Here is a 19996-nt window from a genome sequence, read left to right as displayed (position 1 = left end):
GTAATACTGAAGCTTAAAGGAATTTGTTCAATTCTAAGCTACCATTTGCTTTAATTTTCCGCCAAAATCTCCGGCGTCTGACGTCAGCTACAACATGAGTCGCTTACCTTGTCCGTCACTTCCGTCACTTCTTTCAGAGTCTTCTCTGCCATCGTCATCCCTCTGACCAATCACATTAGCCGGTTTGTTGTGTGGGGATCTTTATGCTTCCCGTGGTGTAAAGGGGCCTCTTCAGGTTTATTCTGTATATCTCACACTGAAATGATCATTATCCCTGTTACACCGAAGGCTAAGGGGACTTTTAATGAGATGAAACATGTAGTACTGGGAACTCACAGAAGTCACATGCATTGTGCATTTATTTACAGTGAATTTTTAACAGCAGTGGTGACTCTTTCTCTCTCTTAGTAGTGCACCCCTTCTAGTGCTCTGATTACCACTGGGGCCACTTCTCCTTTGACCAGCTGATTATCCCAGCAGGGTACCTGATCATGGGCGTAGGTGTTATAGCCCTGATCTTGTCCTTCCCAGAGAGAGAGAGAGATACATAGATAATACTGTGACCATAACTGTCTACAGTTACATCTCAACAGTCCAAAGTGAGAACACTGTTAAACCATCCAGTTCACATCTCTCCAAAGTGGCCTATGCTTGTTTTTTAGGATTATACAGCTTTTGTCCTCTTTGTCTGGCCAGGTTCAGTGAAGAACACACACAGAGAGCTGCCATCTGTGTAGAAGGTGATGATGCCAAAGCAAACACACTTCACTTCCACAACAGAGTGAAAGACACATACACAATGTAGTCAGCATCCTTTATATGAGCTGACAATTGTAACAGATTCAGAATCACAATCTAAATTACACATTCAGTTACATTCACCGACTGTGGTTTATAAAGAAAGGTTACCAATTTAGAAAACATAAAAAAAACAGCTAATTTGAAAACCAGGAACTAATTAGTGCCAACTTGTTCCAAGAATGGAAAGGTTCAGGATCAGCTGGTATTAATGTTCAGGTGCTTCTTAGAAAAACAACAACATTAAAGAAAGCACCGTCACTTAGGGTTAAATAAATTAAATGGAACACATTAGACTTCAAGTCTACAGTTTTATTCTGGGACTTCATAGTAGCTGTGCATTATTTTTTAGTTGAGCCTGTGGCTGAAACATGCACTTTCTTCTGTTCATCAGGTCAGTCAGATGTGTTAGGAAGGACACAACACTCACTGCTTGTTAGCCTAGCTCAGTCTCTTGCTAGTGTGGAGGTTTCAAAAGCAAAATATAAACCCACTGAGTATTACAAACCACAGTTATTTAGCTGTCCTTGTAGAAAAGGAGGATGAACAGCATGATCATCCACAGCAACAAAGCAGGGCATTTAAGCTTCCCATCACCTGCCACATATAAACCTGTTATATATGCGCCTGATAAATGGTGCACACGTGGGAAATATCGACTGACATGCAAAACATCCACTGTCACAAAAGACCAACAGTAATGAAGGTAGCAACATGTCACCCTATGACTGTATGGTACACTACACTGTTAGTGGTATTGTAACATGGTGGACTAATGTGCCTGTGTTAATTCAGCTCCATATTATTGTGTGAAGTTGCACTGGGTTGGGAGTGGTTGTGTGTGTGTGTGTGTGTGTGTGTCACATTTTTGGTGAGCCAATGGCTGGAATGGGGTTGGACTAATTAGAGGCAGGTGTACTTGATTGCACTGATACACTGGTCTACCTATAGCCCACACTACAAACACTGCTGTGTCGTTTTGTCTCTCTGTGCAGGTATGTAATGTGATGAAATCAGATATGTTTGGGATGGATGGGTTTTGCTCTATGAATTCTATAGTGAAAGTAACGTTTTGTCTCTCTGTGCAAGCCAGGGCCTATTATATGCCACAGCCTAAAGGTAGCAGAGTTGCAGAGGCTGGAGTGACCACTGGCTATATGCTTGCAGGGTGGTGGGTCTCAGAGGACAACTTCTAACCCTGTTGAAGGCAACATGTGGAGTGCAGCTGGCAGTGTGGCATAGCTGGCTCTGGCCTTGGGACTGTGTGTTTTTATTTGATTCATAAATGGGACACTGGACTGTTTTATCTTTTATCTGTCTGATTTTTCTGTCTGATTTCTCAGACTTTATATCTAATTTAGTTCTGAGCTCAGATAAAATAATTATTGTGGGTGATTTTAACATCCATGTAGATGCTAAAAATGACAGCCTCAACATGGCATTTAATCTGTTATTAGACTCAATTGGCTTCTCTCAAAATGTAAAAGAACCCACCCACCACTTTAATCACACTCTAGATCTTGTTTTAACATATGGCATAGAAACTGAACATTTAACAGTGTTTCCTGAAAACCCTCTGCTGTCTGATCATTTCCTGATAACATTTACATTTACAATAATTGATTACACAGCGGTGGAGAGTAGATTTTATCAAAGTAGATGTCTTTCTGAAAGCGCTGTAACTAAGTTTAAGAATATAATCCACCCACTGTTATCATCTTGAAAGCCCTGTACCAACATAGAGCAGAGCAGCTATCTGAACGCTACTCCAACAGAGGTCGATTATCTTGTTAATAATTTCACCTCCTCACTACGTACGACTCTGGATACTGTAGCTCCGGTGAAAACTAAGGCCTCAAATCAGAAGTACCTGACTCCGTGGTATAATTCTCAAACGCGTAGCCTAAAGCAGACGACTCGTAAGCTGGAGAGGAAATGGCGTGTCACAAATTTAGAGGATCATCATTTAGCCTGGAGAAATAGTTTGTTGCTTTATAAGAAAGCCCTCCGCAAAGCCAGAACATCTTACTATTCGTCACTGATTGAAGAAAATAAGAACAACCCCAGGTTTCTCTTCAGCTCTGTAGCCAGGCTGACAAACAGTCAGAGCTCTGTTGAGCCAACCATCCCTTTAACGTTAACTAGTAATGACTTCATGAACTTCTTCACAAATAAAATTTTTATCATTAGAGAAAAAATTACCAATAATCATCCCACAGATGTAATATTATCTACAGCTACTCTTAGTACCATTGATGTTAAGTTAGACTCTTTTTCTCCAATTGATCTTTCTGAGTTAACTTCAATAATTACTTCCTCCAAACCATCAACGTGTCTTTTAGACCCCATTCCTACAAAACTGCTCAAAGAAGTCCTGCCATTAATCAATGCTTCAATCTTAAATATGATCAACCTATCTCTAATAATCAGCTATGTACCACAGGCCTTCAAGCTGGCTGTAGTTAAACCTTTACTCAAAAAGCATCTCTAGACCCAGCAGTCTTAGCTAATTATAGGCCAATCTCCAACCTTCCTTTCATATCAAACATCCTTGAAAGAGTAGTTGTCAAACAGCTAACAGATCATCTGCAGAGGAATGGTTTATTTGAAGAGTTTCAGTCAGGTTTCAGAGCTCATCACAGCACAGAAACAGCTTTAGTGAAGGTTACAAATGATCTTCTTATGGCCTCTGACAGTGGACTCATCTCTGTGCTTGTCCTGCTAGACCCCAGTGCAGCGTTCGATACTGTCGACCATAATATCCTATTAGAGCGATTAGAACATGCTGTAGGTATTACAGGTACTGTGCTGCAGTGGTTTGTATCATATCTATCTAATAGACTCCAGTTTGTACATGTAAATGGAGAGTCCTCTTCACACACTGAGGTTAATTATGGTGTTCCACAGGGTTCAGTGCTAGGACCAATTCTGTTTACATTATACATGCTTCCCTTAGGCAGCATCATTAGAAGACATAGCATACATTTACACTGCTATGCAGATGACACCCAGCTCTATCTGTCCATGAAGCCAGATAAAACACACCAATGAGTTAAACTGCAGGAATGGCTTAAAGACAAAGACCTGGATGGCCGCTAACTTTCTGCTTCTTAATTCAGATCAAACTGAGGTTATTGTACTCGGCCCTGAAAATCTTAGAAATATGGTATCTAAGCAGATTCTTACTCTGGATGGCATTACCTTGGCCTCTAGTAACACTCTGAGGAACTTTGGAGTCATTTTTGACCAGGACATGTCCTTCAACGCACATATTAAGCAAATATGTAAGACTGCTTTCTTCCATTTGCGCAACATCTCTAAAATTAGAAATATCCTGTCTCAGAGTGATGCTGAAAAACTAGTTCATGCATTTATTACTTCCAGACTGGACGACTGCAATTCATTATTATCAAGATGTCCTAAAAACTCCCTGAAAAGCCTTCAGCTAATCCAAAATGCTGCAGCAAGAGTCCTGACAGGGACTAGAAAGAGAGAGCAGATTTCTCCTGTTTTGGCTTCCCTTCATTGGCTTCCTGTTAAATCCAGAATTCAAAATCCTGCTCCTCACATACAAGGTCTTAAATAATCAGGCCCCATCTTATCTTAATGACCTTGTGGTACCATATCACCCTATTAGAGCACTTCGCTCTCGCACTGCAGGCTTACTTGTTGTTCCTAGAGTATTTAAAAGTAGAATGGGAGGCAGAGCCTTCAGTTTTCAGGCCCCTCTTCTGTGGAACCAGCTTCCACTTTGGATTCAGGAGACAGACACTATCTCTACTTTCAAGATTAGGCTTCAAACTTTCCTTTTTGCTAAAGCATAGTTAGGGCTGGACCAGGTGACCCCGAATCCTCCCTTAGTTAAGCTGCAATAGACGTAGGCTGCCAGGGGATTTCCATGATGCACTGGGTGTTTCTTCTTCACTCACTATGTATTAATAGACCTCTCTGCATTGAATCATATCTGTTATTAACCTCTGTCTCTCTTCCACAGCATGTCTTTATCCTGTCTTCCTTCTCTCACCCCAACCGGTCGCAGCAGATGGCCCCGCCCCTCCCTGAGCCTGGTTCTGCCGGAGGTTTCTTCCTGTTAAAAGGGAGTTTTTCTTTCCCACTGTCGCCAAAGTGCTGCTCATAGGTCATATGATTGTTGGGTTTTTCTCTGTATCTATGAAGTGCCTTGAGGCGACTTTTGTTGTGATTTGGCGCTATATAAATAAAATTGAATTGAATCTCTTGATTATTTGTCAATAAATTATTTTTTAGAATTTTATTGACTGTCATCTTTTTGCCCACGGCTGACATGTTTGGTCAGACCTAGAATCTTTTTTTGTGTGTGTGTGTTACAGTATGCTACATTAGACACCTATAATACTACTCAAGGCTGTATTGCAGAGTGCTGTCACAAGTCGATGATAAGAAAATCAGAGACATCCTGAAAGTAGGAAAAAGGCCTCAGAAACTATTCAGAGCCACGTGAAACCTGAAGGCAGTAGTGGTTTTTGATACGGGCGACACGGGCGGTTGCCCGGGACGGCATCGTGGTGGGGCAAAAAAAAAAAATTTGCTCGTACTCATGCTGCCCCGACATCATGCCAGCGCATATTGGGAATGGTACAGGCACCGATCGGTTTTGTATCGCCCATTTGCTGGGAGTAAGGGCGCCCTCCGTTTGCGAGGTGCGCCTGCTGCTTGCGGCACAGGGAGGAGAGGGCGGGGCGATGGGGGATTCTCTGGCTGGCTGGAGCAGCATCTAATAACCAACTCGCAAAATAAAACAAAATAAAAACAACCCAACAAACACGAAAACACCAGACATCATCATACAGACTTATAATTTGCACCAATGTTTTTTCGAAATTCTATACACGAAAAGTGAGCGCAAGAGCCCTCGGTGCGCCTGCTCGCTGCTGAAGTCAAAGTAAACTTTATTGTCATCTCCGCTACATACAGTCCAGTATATACAGAGACGAGACGACGAGGCTCCAGTTACAGCAGTGCAAGTAAACAAACAATAAATATAAGAAGAGTAAGAAAATAAATATAACTTTAGGACCAGGAGTAAAGGGATCAATAACAATTTAACATTTATAATTTAGAGTTTGATGATTTAAAGTCTCACACACAACCTGTCGAAAGGGGAGGGGGGCCGGCTGCTTCCAAGTAGAGCACATTTCATTCATAATGTTGTAAATTATGTATTCATGATTTGAATCCTGGGTTGTGTGAAATCCCAGAAATACACCTTAGACAAAGTGAATCTGTGAACTAAGGTGTAGGTCTATTAGGTTATGTTGTGCAGATCCTCGGGTTGGGGGATTTGTGTTCATACTGGAGTGCGAAATTAAAACCAATGGAAGATGGACAAGAAAAGTTCAAAGCCATCAGGTGCTCAGTTTAGAAAAAAGAGAAAAGAAGAGGAGGAGAAACGAGCAAAAGATGCAGGTAAGCAGATGTGTGATTGGATAATGGCAGGTCATCCTGAAACAATCAGAGTCAGAATACTTTATTAATCCCTAAGGAAATTATGTGGGTTACAGTTGCTCCAAGAAGAAATGGTAAAAATAGCAACAGTAACAGACTAAACTCCAAACAATACATTATGTTACAGATTTTAATATTAATTAGTCATTGTCAGTTGTTGATTTGTCCTGTTCTCATTGTATGACGAATTATGATGGCCGTTTGGTAGCCGTTTGCATACAACGCATACTCTCTCTCTCTCCATGTGTGTGTGTGTGTGTGTGTTTCTCTGGTGAAATTCAGTATGGTTCCGACATCAGTTTTATGTTAATGTAGAATCCTTATTATGTTTTGTGTGTGTGGGGGGGGGCGCCAGAGGGAGTGCTCGCCCAGGGCGCCAAACAGGCTAGGACCGCCACTGCCTGAAGGTCTGGATAACTTTCACACCTGAATATCTAAAAATGGATTAGAAACACTGTAAAGTTACAGATTCATAATATGTCCTCCCTAAAGAAAAGAACATGAGGCAAGCCTAAGGTTACTAGTAGAAACTACTAACTAGTAGTAACTAGTTTTATCTGTAAGAGTCCTTTGAGAGGAGTAACATCTAAGCTAAACACCAGCTCAAACACAGTTGCTTCATCTGTTCACGCTGACTGTATGAACAGTTTTGCTGGCTTGTTCCTGGATGACTTCCCATGATGCCACGGGATAGGTAAGAGCCAGGCTGCTGCATACACATACATACTCATTCATGTTGTTAACTGCCTCTTTAATATCATAGTCTGAGAGCATGCAGACTTTTTACACATGTGGAGCAAGTGTGTGTGTGTGTGTCTCTTGTGGTTGCTGAGCTGGAACAACAGCTACCCCTGGTGGCCAGAAGGAATAACTGCGGCTGCCTGCTGTATACATAACACCAAGATCATTTTATCATTCAGTTAAATAAATGTGTTCATATTATATTATTTTGTACTTTCAGGAAACAAAAGGGAGTATTTTTAGAAACATTCCTTTACCAAAACAAAAAACAAAAAGAACAAATAAACAATGAAATTACTTCAAATACTTTGATGCCTATTTTTACATTTAACTAGTCAATCACTATGCTAACCCCAACGGACTCTGTTTTATCGTTTAGCTAAAAGTATGAAGAGATTTACTTAAAGTTGTCTGATATTATATACGTCAGATGATGAAGTCATCAAAATGACACTGTTTAGAACAGGAGTGGGCATCTCCAGGCCTCGAGGGCCGGTGTCCTGCAAGTTTTAGAGATCACCCTTGGTCAGCACACATGAATCACATGATTAGTTCGTTACAAAGTCTCTGGAGTTCAGGAAATGTTGAGGAGGTAAATTAGCCATTTGAATCAGCTGTGTTGGCTCAAGGACACATCTAAAACCTGCAGGACACCGGCCCTCGAGGCCTGGAGATGCCCACTCCTGTTCTAAACAGTGTCATTTTGATGACTTCATCATCTGACGTATATAATATCAGACAACTTTAAGTAAATCTCTTCATACTTTTAGCTAAACGATAAAACAGAGTCCGTTGGGGTTAGCAGCACAAATGTTAATTTTAACGGCACAAACAAGCACTAACCAAGCAGAGCATTTTGTGGCATGTTTTGGCCTATTTTGGGCCGTTTTCGTTTTGCTTGGGGGGGGGCTCTTCAACTCTCAATGACCTATTTAATAAAAGTGCAATATCTTTGACACCGTAGCAAACAAACGGAGCACTAACCACCCAGTATACTTGATTTTATTTTTGGGGGCAAGTGGGGGTCACCTTCAGAGGTCTCTTTGAGACTCGATGCGCGAAGATATGCAAACTACGCAGCGGTTCTCTTCAGTGAAACAGACGAGTATGGACTCATCAACAATCACTGCACATGTATCCCAATTCTTGTTCGGGCTAATGTTCTCCTAACTTGATAGTGCAATAAAACAAATAAAATAAGTGTGCTATTCGGAGTTCGAATGAAATTTTAAACGCAGATGGGACAATATTCAGATGTGCAGTAACGTTGAATATGCAAATGAATGTTTCCAACGCTAGCAAAATGCTACAACCTACAGAACACATACGGCCCACATATTTACCGGAAAAATATACGCCATATATTATCACAAAGTACTAGTTAAATTATATTCTATTAAAAATAGGAAGAAATTACCTTAACTCCAACGGATGAATCGTGATTAATCCCTCTTTCCAGACACGTGGCCAAAGCACACTGTGGCGTAGATGAAGAAGGTCAATGCGTATGCGCGAAGATTTTTTTTCATTCTCTGCGCATGCTCAGAAAGGATGTGGAAAGGGCTCTTTGGATTTAATTAAATGTGTTCAATAAATTGGAAATATCAATATTATTTAACATTAAAACGGTTTAGAATTAATTAAATCAAATTTAAAAATATTAATTACACCCATAAGATTAACAATTTTAAGTATATTGAACATAAAACTATGAATTAATTTTTAAAAAGCCCATGTTTTATTTCTTAGAGTGTGGCATCCCGTCTGAGAGTAGAGCATGCTTTTTACTCTCTGACTAATAGTCTGGACTCTTTTGAAACTGTGTGGGGCATTGGAAGGGTTTTGTGTTCAGTAGGAGCAGATGGGACACTTGTGCTTAACTTTTGAGTGTGTGTGCTGGGTACCTTAGTTAATGGTTAGTGTGCAATGACTGTTGTGATTGTGTGTTTGTTTTTTTTGTTTTGTTTAACTCGGTGTAAATAAAGTTGTGTGAAAAGTCAAAAGTCTCTGTTTCTCTCTCTCCCTCTCTGTTCCTCTCTCTCTCTCTCTCGCACTGCATGCTGGGAGTTTGATGGTGGTGAGTTTGGTGTGTCTGAGTGAGAGTGTGTGATTTTTTTCACTGAATGCTTTTTTTCCCGTTTTCTTGCTGTGTTTATTGTATGATTGTTTCATAGCTGTTTGTGATTGTGTAGTTTGTATTTCAGTTTGACAGGCAAGGCGTCCGGTGGGACGCTGTCCCTGTCTTTGAAGCATGGAGTCAGGGTGGTGCCGCAGCCGAGCACCGCTGTCGAGCAGGTGCTGTTGGCTGTAGGTGAGCGGGTGGGGCATGGAAACATTTCGTATGCTTCACGTATGAATAAAGCGGTTGTCATATTCTTGAAAGAGCAGGGGTTTGTCAATCAGCTTATAGAGAGTGGCCTGTATTTGAACGATGAATTTATGCAGGTTTCACCCCTCGCAGTGCCCTCCACTCGGATCACTGTGTCGGGGGTGCCTCCGTTTATTCCCAATGCGGCTTTAGAGCAAGAACTGAAGCGCTTTGGGAGATTTGCCAGTGGCTCCCGGACAGTGAGTCTGGGCTGTAAGGACGCCAAGTTAAAGCATGTTCAGTCCCTTCGGAGGCAAATGTTCATGTTTTTAGACTCCCCCACACAGACACTGGATGTCTCCTTCCGTGTCAGACATGAAGAAGGGCTCTACATGGTGTATGCTAGTTCTGGGAACATGAAATGTTTTGAGTGTGGGTCATAAGAAAATAATGTGTCCTCACAGACAGCTTGCAGCGGGACCTGCTGTGGATGATAGTGGGGAGGGGGTTAGCGGGCAGCAGGCGCTGAACGTGGCTGCGCCTTCGGCGCGGGGTGAGACCGCTGTTGCCCCAGCTGAGGCTGTGCCTCTAGTGCGGGACGAAGCTGCTCTTGTCCCGGCTGAGGCTGTGCCTCTAGTGCGGGGCGAGGCCGCCGTTGACCCGTCTGGAGCTGTGCCTCTAGCGTGTGGTGAAACTGTCCTATCTAAAGAGGACGCTGCGCCCTCGGTGCGAGGTGAGGTCGGCGTTTCTCCCGCGGACGCTACGGCTTTGGTGTGGAGTGAGGTGAGTGATTGCATGACTACGACCAAGCCGACAGAGAGGGTGGAGGAGCTGGACCTGCGGTCAGTACGGAGCAGAATGGGGATGAAATGGGGAGCTCTGAGTTGGGTGCAGAGTGTGTTGTTGCCTCGGGGGAAGGAGGGGTGGAGGAGCAGCAGTGCAGGACGCCTGCTGGTTGTTATGGTAACGACACGAATGACATGGAGTGTGATTCTGACTCTGATAATGTTTCTGTAGCAGACAGTGTCTCTCAAAATGCAGATTTGTATTCTTTGGAGGAAATCGTTGCTTGGGTTATCGTTGTAACCCATATCAACTATGCACTGTCACAAGACCCACGTCAGCTGATTTGATCCCCTTCTCCTGATTTGCTCCTTCCACGTTCCGGCAGGTATGAAAACCGGCTGTGGAGGGATACTTGCGGGTTCGACTCCTGCTGTGGCTGTAAGTTTCTGGCGTTTAGAACGGCGTTGGAAAACAAAGCGTTTTCTCACCTAAATTCGTCTATAAAATTGTATCACCTCAGCGGTAAGTGTTCTTAACATCTACCAATAACGACCTTTTTAGTTGTCAGTAACCAGTCGATCGTTTCTGCGATTAAAAAATGACTTTGTTCGCCGGCGTTCCCACCGCGGGAAGAACTCCGATTCGAAAGCTTCTATTTTTGAACACTTTTATTTACTTAAGCACTTAAGTGGGCTTACTTTGAAACAAAGTGCAATTGAATGATTATCGTTATGTGTTGCCTTGAATTCGGCTATGCTGTCTGTTAGACAGTTGTTTTTCTTTATTGTTGTTTTTGTATTTGTTTGTAGTGAACGCTACTGGAATGTGTGGATTAAGCTACGTAGCCAAGATGATTAATAATTTAACTGTTGTACATTTGTGATTGATGATGATAATTCATGATTTGCATTGTTGCATAGAACTGCAGAAAAACGTATTTGATTACCGGTAAACTGAATTGAACTTGATGTGCTAATGGACATTTTTCTGGCCTACAGGTCAGGGTTTTTTTTCCCCCCTTGAATTGATCTTCTTCATATTGAAGTGGCGAGCCGGTAGGACCATTCTTTTCCCCCCTCTTTTCCCCCACTTTGCAGTCTTTGGATTACGGACATATTTTCCCATTACATGAAGCTGGACCCTAAGGAGGAATTCCTTAAAAAAAGTGAACTTTAAAAAAAGAAACTTTAAAAAAAGGACCAAATGGACTCTTAACAAAAGGACTCTTGTACAGAGAATCACAGCATTAATTTATTAATTAATTGTGGGCATTTATTTATGTTGTGTGTTGTATTAATTATTTTGTTCCACTCCCCCTTTCCCCCATTTATTCAATATATTTTTGGTACAAGATATTGCAGTCTTTGGTCTCGTCATTCACACCATCTAGGCTCCATAAAGAACTATTTCTTCTGCGCGTCAGTCAGTAAACTCACCCATTGCAATAAAACTAGCCCTTAAATAACTTTGCGTTACACGCATTGACCCCACTTTCCTGAATAAACTTCATTTTTTTCCCTTGTCGCAGACCTTCTCAAAACCACAGAAAATACCAAACATTCAATTAAACCAAATAACACAAAAAAACACTCATTCACACATCAGGCTCCTGGCTGGCTCGCCACGTGTAACGCAAATGCCCGGTAAGCCCGATGGCCAGTCCATCTACGTGGTCAGCTGATGGGTAGCAGGCATCTCCAAAAACGTTGGAGCACTTTTGGAAATATGTAATGTCTTGATGAATCGAGCAGATATTTGTTTTGTGATCCAGAAATAGTAATATTTCAAACTCCGCCACTCTGCGTTCTTCCGCAGAAGTGACAGCAGCGGCTTGGGTAGGGTTGATGAATTGAAAGACTGATTAGAGGAAAACTGTCTTCTATAATAATTAGCCCCAAAATCACCAGAGAGCAGAGTTCGAGTACACTGAACTTCATGATAAGCTGTTTAGACGTAGTCAGAACCATGAGTCAGCTTAGAGAGCGGTCTCGAATGATTGTGTCATGGGTGGATGCTAGATGATGCTAGTGAAAACACATGAGAAGTGAAGGGACGCCATGAAGAATTACACGCATGGCGCAGGTTTTATGTCTTAAAAGGAGCGATAAAGGACAGAACCTGGCATCCCGCTGCTACGAAGGGTCGCCGGTGCTTTGTGAAGGCAGGAAAGATGGCAGAGAAACTGGCATCTCTGTGCCGGAATGGTTTGCTGCTACATCTTTTGGAAGACTGGACAAAACGGAGAAACTGGCATCCTGGTGAGAGGAATTTTTTGTTGTTGTTGATGGCGGATTGATGGCGGAAGCCGCCAATCCAGTACCGGAAGGGTGAGCTGCCTAGAGAAAGGAACATGGCATCTCGGTGCAAAGAGTTTTTTTCTGCATTTGCAAATGAGGAATAGAGACAGAGAAGCTGGCATTTTGGTGCCGAAAGGGACATCTGCTGCTTAGCATATGAAGGCTAGAGGCGTAGAAGCTGGCATCCCAGTGGTAGAAGGATTCACTGCTGCTTTTACTGTGATAAATGCAGAGAAACTGGCAACTCTATATAAGAAGTCTTGCTGCTGCGTTTGTGAAGGAGGGCTAAAGAAGAACCAGGCATCTCAGTGCCAAGCTTGCTATTGCATTTGCAAAGGAGGGATAGAGGAAGAGAAGCTGGCATCCCGGTGCCAAAGCTTGCTATTGTTTTTGCATAGAAGGGATAGAGGAAGAGAACCTGGCATCCCGGTGCCAAAAGAATGCTGCTACATATTACCAATGGGGGATACGGGAAAGGGAAACTGGTGACTCGTTCATAGAAAAGCTTACTGCTGCGATTGGATATGAGGGAAGGACCTAGCATCCTTGCATTGGTAGAAGGCTTGCTGCTGCTTTTGTAAATGAGGGATAAAGGAAAACCTGACAACCCAGTGACATTTTTTTTCCCATGCAGAGAAACTGGCCGTTTTGTGAATGAGAGACAAGAACTTGGTATCCGGGGCTAGAACGATTTGTTGCTGCTATTTGTGGTGACAAATGAAGAGAAACTGGCAACTCGATGGTAGAGAGCACGTTGCTGCTTTCGTGAATGAGGGATAAAGAAAGAACTGTGAATCTGTGAATTGGTGAAGGTCACTTCCTGTTTGTCATTTGTTTGAAAGTTGTGTTTTGATCATGTCCTGTGGATTTTTGAAATTTGGCCATCAATTTCTGGAGCAAAGACTACTCAAATTGTTGGAACTTTTGGTACCACCCTGTCTGGATTACGACTTTGATACAGGATATTGGACTGGACTAACGGAGTTAACGAGGTAATTGCAGGCTAGCCAACACGTTACCAGGCTAACAGCTGACTGAGGAATCAGCTGACTGAACCTGCTACCAGGGTAACCAGATAAAATGGGGCCGAAGAGGACACCGACAGCTGAGGAAGTCGAGGACATTAAAAAGTCTCTTACTTCATGGAGGAAATTTCTACTATCAGGTTGCAGCAGAAAAATATCATTGAAATTGTGGAGGAGGTAAAGCTCCTCCGCATCCAAAATGCCGAAAAAGATAAAAAGATTGCATACCTGGAAAGTAAGGTCGCTGACCTGGAACAATACTCCAGGATAAACTACGTCATCATCACTGGGCTCCATGTTAAACCCCGGTCATACGCTCAGGCGGTGACCGCTGATAGCAATGAGGAACCTGGAGAGCTTGACATTAGCTCCACGGAACAACAGGTGGCTGCTTTCCTGCGGTCCAAAGGGATTGCCCTGGACTGTAACTCTGTCGAAGCATGCCACCCTCTTCCCAGGAGGACCGGCAACATACCGGCTATTATATTAAGGTTTGTAAATCGAAATCACAAGATTACGCTGCTGAAACAAGGAAGAAAATTAAAAGGATCTAATGTCTTTATCAATGAACATCTAACCAAACACAACGCTGAAATAGCCAAAAAAGCGCGACACCTTAAGAAGCTGGGAAAAATCCAAAGCACTTGGACGACGAACTGCAAAATATTCATTAAACTAAACGGATCACCAGAGGAAGCCAAAGTTCTGACCATTAAAAATATGGCGGATCTCGAAAAATATCAGTGAGCAACACGATCTGGACGGCAAACAAGGTAACAGACAACCACACACTCACTTATGACACACACTGGAAGGAAGAACTCAGATACATCTGGAAGAAACAGCTGCATCAGTCAGACAGTTGCAGAATATGATCAATTGGAACTGAAAACATTTAACTATATGGATCACAATACACATGACTTGGAATATGAAATAGATCCAGACAACAACTTCTTCTCATCTAACAATAACAATTGCTGTTACTATACAAATAAAGACTACAATCAGAGGATTAAAACTGAGAATAAATTATCAATTATCCACTTTAACTGTAGAAGTCTCTATGCTAATTTTAGTCATATCAAAGAATATCTTAACCAGTTTTCACATCCATTTAGTGTCATTGCCTTATCAGAAACTTGGATCAATATGGAAAAAGGAACAGACTTTGAACTGGAGGGTTATGAATTCACATTTATAACTAGGCAAAACAAAGGAGGAGGAGGAGTGGCCTTGTATGTGGACAAATCCTTGAAATTTAATGTGGTGGAAAAGATGACGATGGTGATTGATAATGTACTAGAATGTATTACAGTAGGAATTTGTAAAGAAAAAAGTAAAAATGTAATCATTAGCTGTATATACAGAGCTCCAGGTAGTAGTATTGAGACATTTAAAGACTGGATAGAAGAAACATTTATTGAAATAGCTCACAAAAAAGTTTTCATTTGTGGAGACTTCAAAATTGATTTGCTAAACCCAAATAAACATATAACCACTGAGGAATTTATAAACACAATGCACTGTATGAACCTATTCCCTAAAATTACTAGACCTACCAGGATTACATCACATTGTGCAACTCTCATAGACAACATTTTTACAAATGACATTGAAAATAAGACTGTAAGTGGACTCCTGATTAACGACATAAGTGACCATCTTCCAATTTTTACAATCTATGATAGGAATTACAAGATCAATAAAATGGACAGTAAAAAAGAGTACAGACGAGTAAGAACAGAAGAAAGAATGAATGCATTTAAAAAAGATTTATTGAAAGAAAACTGGGGTGAAGTATATCAGGAACAGGACGTTAATAGTGCGTATAATGAATTCCTTAGAATATTTACATTACTGTACAATACCAACTGTCCAATAAAGCAATATAGTGGGAAACAGAAATATATGGACTGTCCATGGATAAGAAAAGGTCTGCAAAATGCATGCATAAAGAAAAATGCTCTATACAGAGAGTTCTTAAGAACGAGAACTAAAGATGCTGAAATCAGATACAAAAGATATAAAAATAGGTTAACTAATATACTTAGATTTAGTAAAAAGGAATACTATAAGAAGCAATTAGATATAAATAGAAATAATAATAAAAGATTATGGGAAATCCTGAACAGTGTTATAAAATGTGGGACTGGACAAAAGAACTATCCCAAGTATTTCATTTGTAATGACCATGAAGAATACAATATGGATGTTGTGGCAAATAGTCTCAATGAATTCTTTGTAACTGCTGGACCAAATTTAGCAAGAACAATCACTGATCCTGGGAAAGCACAGGAAAAACCGGATACACTGCTAGACAGAAATCCATATTCTATGTTTCTCACAGCCGTTGATGAAAATGAAGTTTTTGAAATTGTCAAAAAATGTAAAAATCAGAAATCTTTGGATTGTAATGATATTGATATGATAGTGGTTAAAAGAGTCATTGAGGCTATTATAAAACCATTTACATACGTCTGTAATTTATCATTTCAAACTGGTCAATTTCCAGACAGAATGAAAATAGCATAAGTTATACCTCTATACAAATCTGGAAACAAACACCATTTCACAAACTACAGGCCTGTCTCTTTACTACCTCAATTCTCAAAAGTTCTTGAAAAACTGTTTAAAAACCGACTGGAAAAATTTATAGATAAACATAAACTACTCACTGAGAGTCAGTACGGATTCAGATCAAGCAGATCAACATCATCGGCACTATTAGATTCAATAGAATACATCACAAATTCCATAGACAAAAAGCAATATGTGGCTGGGTTATTCATAGACTTGACAAAGGCATTTGACACTATAGATCATGATATATTAATAAGAAAACTGGAACGTTATGGTGTCAGAGGGGTAGTTTTAGATTGGGTCTGGAGTTATTTAAGTGACAGAAAGCAGTTTGTGAAAATAAATGGTGGTTGCTCCTTATGTATGGACATTGCTTGTGGTGTACCCCAAGGGTCAGTTTTGGGTCCAAAATTCTTCAACTTGTACATTAACGACATCTGTAAAGTGTCCAAAGTATTAAAAATGGTTCTCTTTGCTGACGATACAAACATTTTTTGCTCTGGTGATGATCTGCAGAACTTATTGGAGGATATGACTAATGAAATAAGTAAAGTGAAGTTCTGGCTTGATAAAAATAAATTATCATTAAATTTGAATAAATCTAAACTGATGTTATTTGGAAATAGTAGTTTAAATACAAATGCAAAGATTCAAATAAATGGTGTTGATATTGAAAGAGTCAGTGAAAATAAATTTCTGGGGGTAATAATAGATGAAAAACTTAACTGGAGAGCTCACGTAAGATATATTCATTCCAAAGTATCACGAAGCATTGCAGTACTAAACAAGGCAAAACAGGTATTCGACAGAACATCACTTCATATTCTATACTGTTCACTGGTTTCACCATACTTAAGCTATTGTGCAGAGGTCTGGGGCAATAACTATAAAACCACATTACATTCACTTTTTACTCTTCAAAAAAAAGCAATTCGAATCATCCACAATGCAGGTTATAGGGAACATACAAACTCACTATTTTTGCAGTCTGAAATATTGAAAATTGACGATATAGTGAAATTCCAAACAGCACAAATTCTATTCAAAGCAAAAAATAAAGAACTGCCAGGTAATATTCAGAGTATGTTTTTTTTGAAAGAAGGAAGTTATAATTTAAGGGGTTTTTGTAACTTCAAAACAATGAAGGTACGTACTACAAGAAAAGGCTTTTGTGTTTCTGTGCATGGAGTGAAACTATGGAACAATCTGAATATGGAATTAAAGCAATGTCCAAACATAAAACTGTTCAAAAAGAGTTATAAAAATATGATCTTCTCGAACTATAAAGAAAAGGAAAATATTTAAATTAAGTGAATGTCTCTATTTAAAAAAAAAACAAACAAACAAAAAACTCATGATGTGATATTATAGTATATAGTATATCAGAAATCTGTTCACTATTTTTCTTACAAATTGTATCAGTAAGGAAGCTGACTAAATATTAACTGATAATTTATGGCAAAGGGGTGGGATTAAATAAGTGTATACTTCTTCCCACTCCCTTTCAACATGTAAATTAATCAGAATGTTTTTTTGTATGTAATTTGTATAGTATTTTTTTTCTCTCTTATTTTCTTTTCTAAATGTACTTGTATATTGTTCACATGTTGAAATAAATTACCAATCAATCAAATTACAAATCAATCAACCTCAAAGTCATAAGCACGCTGCTGCATTTTGCAGAAGACGAACAAGGAATGAGAACCAAGCATCCCGGTGCCGAAAGCTTGCTAGTAGTAATATACCTATACTTTTTTTGGGGTCATATGAGTTTACATGTGTTTAATAGCGTTTTATTTAATGAAACCATTATGTGTTTTAATTAAACTCTTTTTAAAGGATTGTATAGGTCTCAGAGCTCTGTTATTTAGACATAGATGATTTAATTTAACTAGTTTAGGGGTATTTTACCTAGTTAGGAGCATTTTGCTTTTTCTTTAGTGCTATTTAGGAGCAAATAGTTTTCAAACGCACGATCTGATATCCTCGTGTTGGTGTTGTTCCCAGATCATCATACTAAATGTTGTTCCAGGATCAACATTGCAAGTGACCAATCAGAATGTTGTGACGTCATACTTTTGCGACTTCGGGGAAAAACCGGCGTAAAACAAAAAACTGTACTTAAGCTGCGAGAAACCGCCTCTGTCCGCCGATCAACGGACCCAGACCCTAACCCTAACCGTAACCCTTTAATAAACAGTAAGCAGAATTGATATTGTCCTTGCAACATTGGAATTTCATAAATGCACGAATGGCTTGGCGCGCAAAAGAATAACGTCACAACAATGTGATTGGTCACTTGCAATGTTGAACCTGGAACAACATTTTCATGATGGTCTGGGAACAACACCAACACGAGGATATCAGATCATCCGTTTTCAAACAGAGTGCCACAAATAACAGGTATCCCTTTAGAAATAAACAGTGATACTTCTAAAAACCGTGTATTCCCACACAGCATTTAATTTAGCTAGTTTAGGAAGATTTCACTTTTCTAATAGTTTCACAGGCTAATAGTTTTTAAACAGAATACCACAAACAACATGTATCCCTTTAGAAATAAACTGTGATACTTCTAAAAGCACATATTCACACCTAGCCACACTAGCACTGTATCAACCCCAATGTTCCTTTAATGCAACTAGCCCTATAATTATCTACTAGGCACAAACACACTGCAACAGTAAGACTTGTTGATTACACATGGATGATTTAACTAGCATTTTACTTTTTTTCTTTAGCGCTCCGAAAAGACACAGAGGCTAATAGTTTTAAATAGAGCACCACAAACAACAACAGGTATTCCTTTAGAAATAAACTTTTCTTGTGTTACTTCCAGAAACTACAGATTCTTAACTCTGCAACAGTTAGAGTGGGTTACAGTTAGGCCCCCAACAGTCAGCAAAACAAGTCATGAAACAATAAAAGAGGCTCCCTTTATCAAGAGCATCCCAGCACACATCCCAACTGTAGTTCCATAGTTTCCACATTTTTTAATTACAAACAGTTTGACAGGGGATTTCTTTAAATCACCCCGCAATTCTTCAGCTGAGACACTTGAGTTAGAAAACACAAACACTGCAGTTGTCTTTACTCGCGAGGACAAGTGACAGAGCGCTCCTACACGTAAGAGACACTCACGGACTTGTGCTCTGTCACCGTCTGCTTTCTTTATTTATACAACAGGAATTAATACATTCGTTCAGTGACATGAGCGTGTGTGTGTGTGTGTGTGTGTGTGTGAGGTGAGAACTGCTTGTTCAACTTCTTACTATCGCTGTGGAAAGCTTCAGATACAAATATCAGAACACGTTTCATAAAGAACAATCAGTTCTAAACAAGGAAAAGGTCATCATGCAGTATTCTATCGTCAATAAACTTATATCACTAAAAGCTTATACACTGCAAAAACCCACCTCCTTAATACTAGAAAAATACACTTATTTTTGGTGAAGATTTGCTTAAAACAAGTGAAATTATCTGCCCATGGGGTAAGTGTTTTTTTCTTAATAAGATTTCTTGAAATAAGAACAATATCTAGATTTAAATAAAGCTAAAAATAAGTCTTTTCCACTCATTCCAGGCAACAAATCAGAACATTGAAACTTAAAATAAGCTTTAACCACTTATTGTAGGCCACAAATAAAGATAATAAAGCTAAAAATAAGTCTTTTACACTTATTCCAGGCAACCAATCATGGCTTGAAACCTAAAATAAGCTTTAACCACTTGTTCTAAGTAAAATGTTGAAGAAATTAAATCTGAAAATAGGCATAAAACACTTATTCTAACAAACAAATCAAGGCAAATAATCTAAAAACTAGTACATTAAATCATTTTAAAGATATCTTCTTTTTAAATTTAGCTAAACACTACTTTAAGATTACATTGCTGAAACAGAGCAAAAGTGTCCATCTTTATTTGTCCACTTTAACAATAACCTGCAGATAATAAAGATACAATTGAACAGTACA

General features: G+C 39.8%; 1 protein-coding gene and 2 long non-coding RNA genes across 3 annotated transcripts in view; all 3 read left to right on the top strand.

Moving 5' to 3' along the window:
* LOC146386275 (uncharacterized) overlaps positions 1 to 5071 on the top strand; it is a 43124-nt gene extending 38053 nt beyond the window's left edge. Inside the window, exon 3 of the long non-coding RNA XR_014800568.1 lies at positions 4793 to 5071. This is a non-coding gene — a long non-coding RNA (uncharacterized LOC146386275). The remainder of the gene's footprint in view (positions 1 to 4792) is intronic.
* Positions 5072 to 9019: 3948 nt separating this feature from the next.
* On the top strand, positions 9020 to 11472 carry LOC146386274 (uncharacterized). Its single transcript, XR_014800567.1, has 2 exons — positions 9020 to 10639; positions 11116 to 11472. It is a non-coding gene; the product is annotated as an uncharacterized LOC146386274 (long non-coding RNA).
* Positions 11473 to 13556: 2084 nt separating this feature from the next.
* Positions 13557 to 19896, top strand: LOC146386273 (uncharacterized). Its single transcript, XM_084929895.1, has one exon. The coding sequence runs from the start codon at positions 13557 to 13559 to the stop codon at positions 14184 to 14186; it is 630 nt and encodes a 209-aa protein (XP_084786021.1). The 3' UTR covers positions 14187 to 19896.
* Positions 19897 to 19996: the final 100 nt, after the last annotated feature.

The sequence above is a fragment of the Perissodus microlepis genome, chromosome 6, assembly GCF_051167445.1.
Source record: "Perissodus microlepis isolate ML-2025 ecotype Zambia chromosome 6, ASM5116744v1, whole genome shotgun sequence".
Lineage (NCBI taxonomy): Eukaryota > Metazoa > Chordata > Actinopteri > Cichliformes > Cichlidae > Perissodus > Perissodus microlepis.
The sequence above is the reverse complement of the archived record's forward strand: the minus strand, read 5'-3'. Positions and strand labels throughout refer to the sequence as shown.

What these genes read in the sequence shown, in the direction of transcription:
- LOC146386273 (XM_084929895.1), top strand. Translation starts at nt 13,557, where the DNA reads ATGGAGGAAATTTCTACTATCAGGTTGCAGCAGAAAAATATCATTGAA.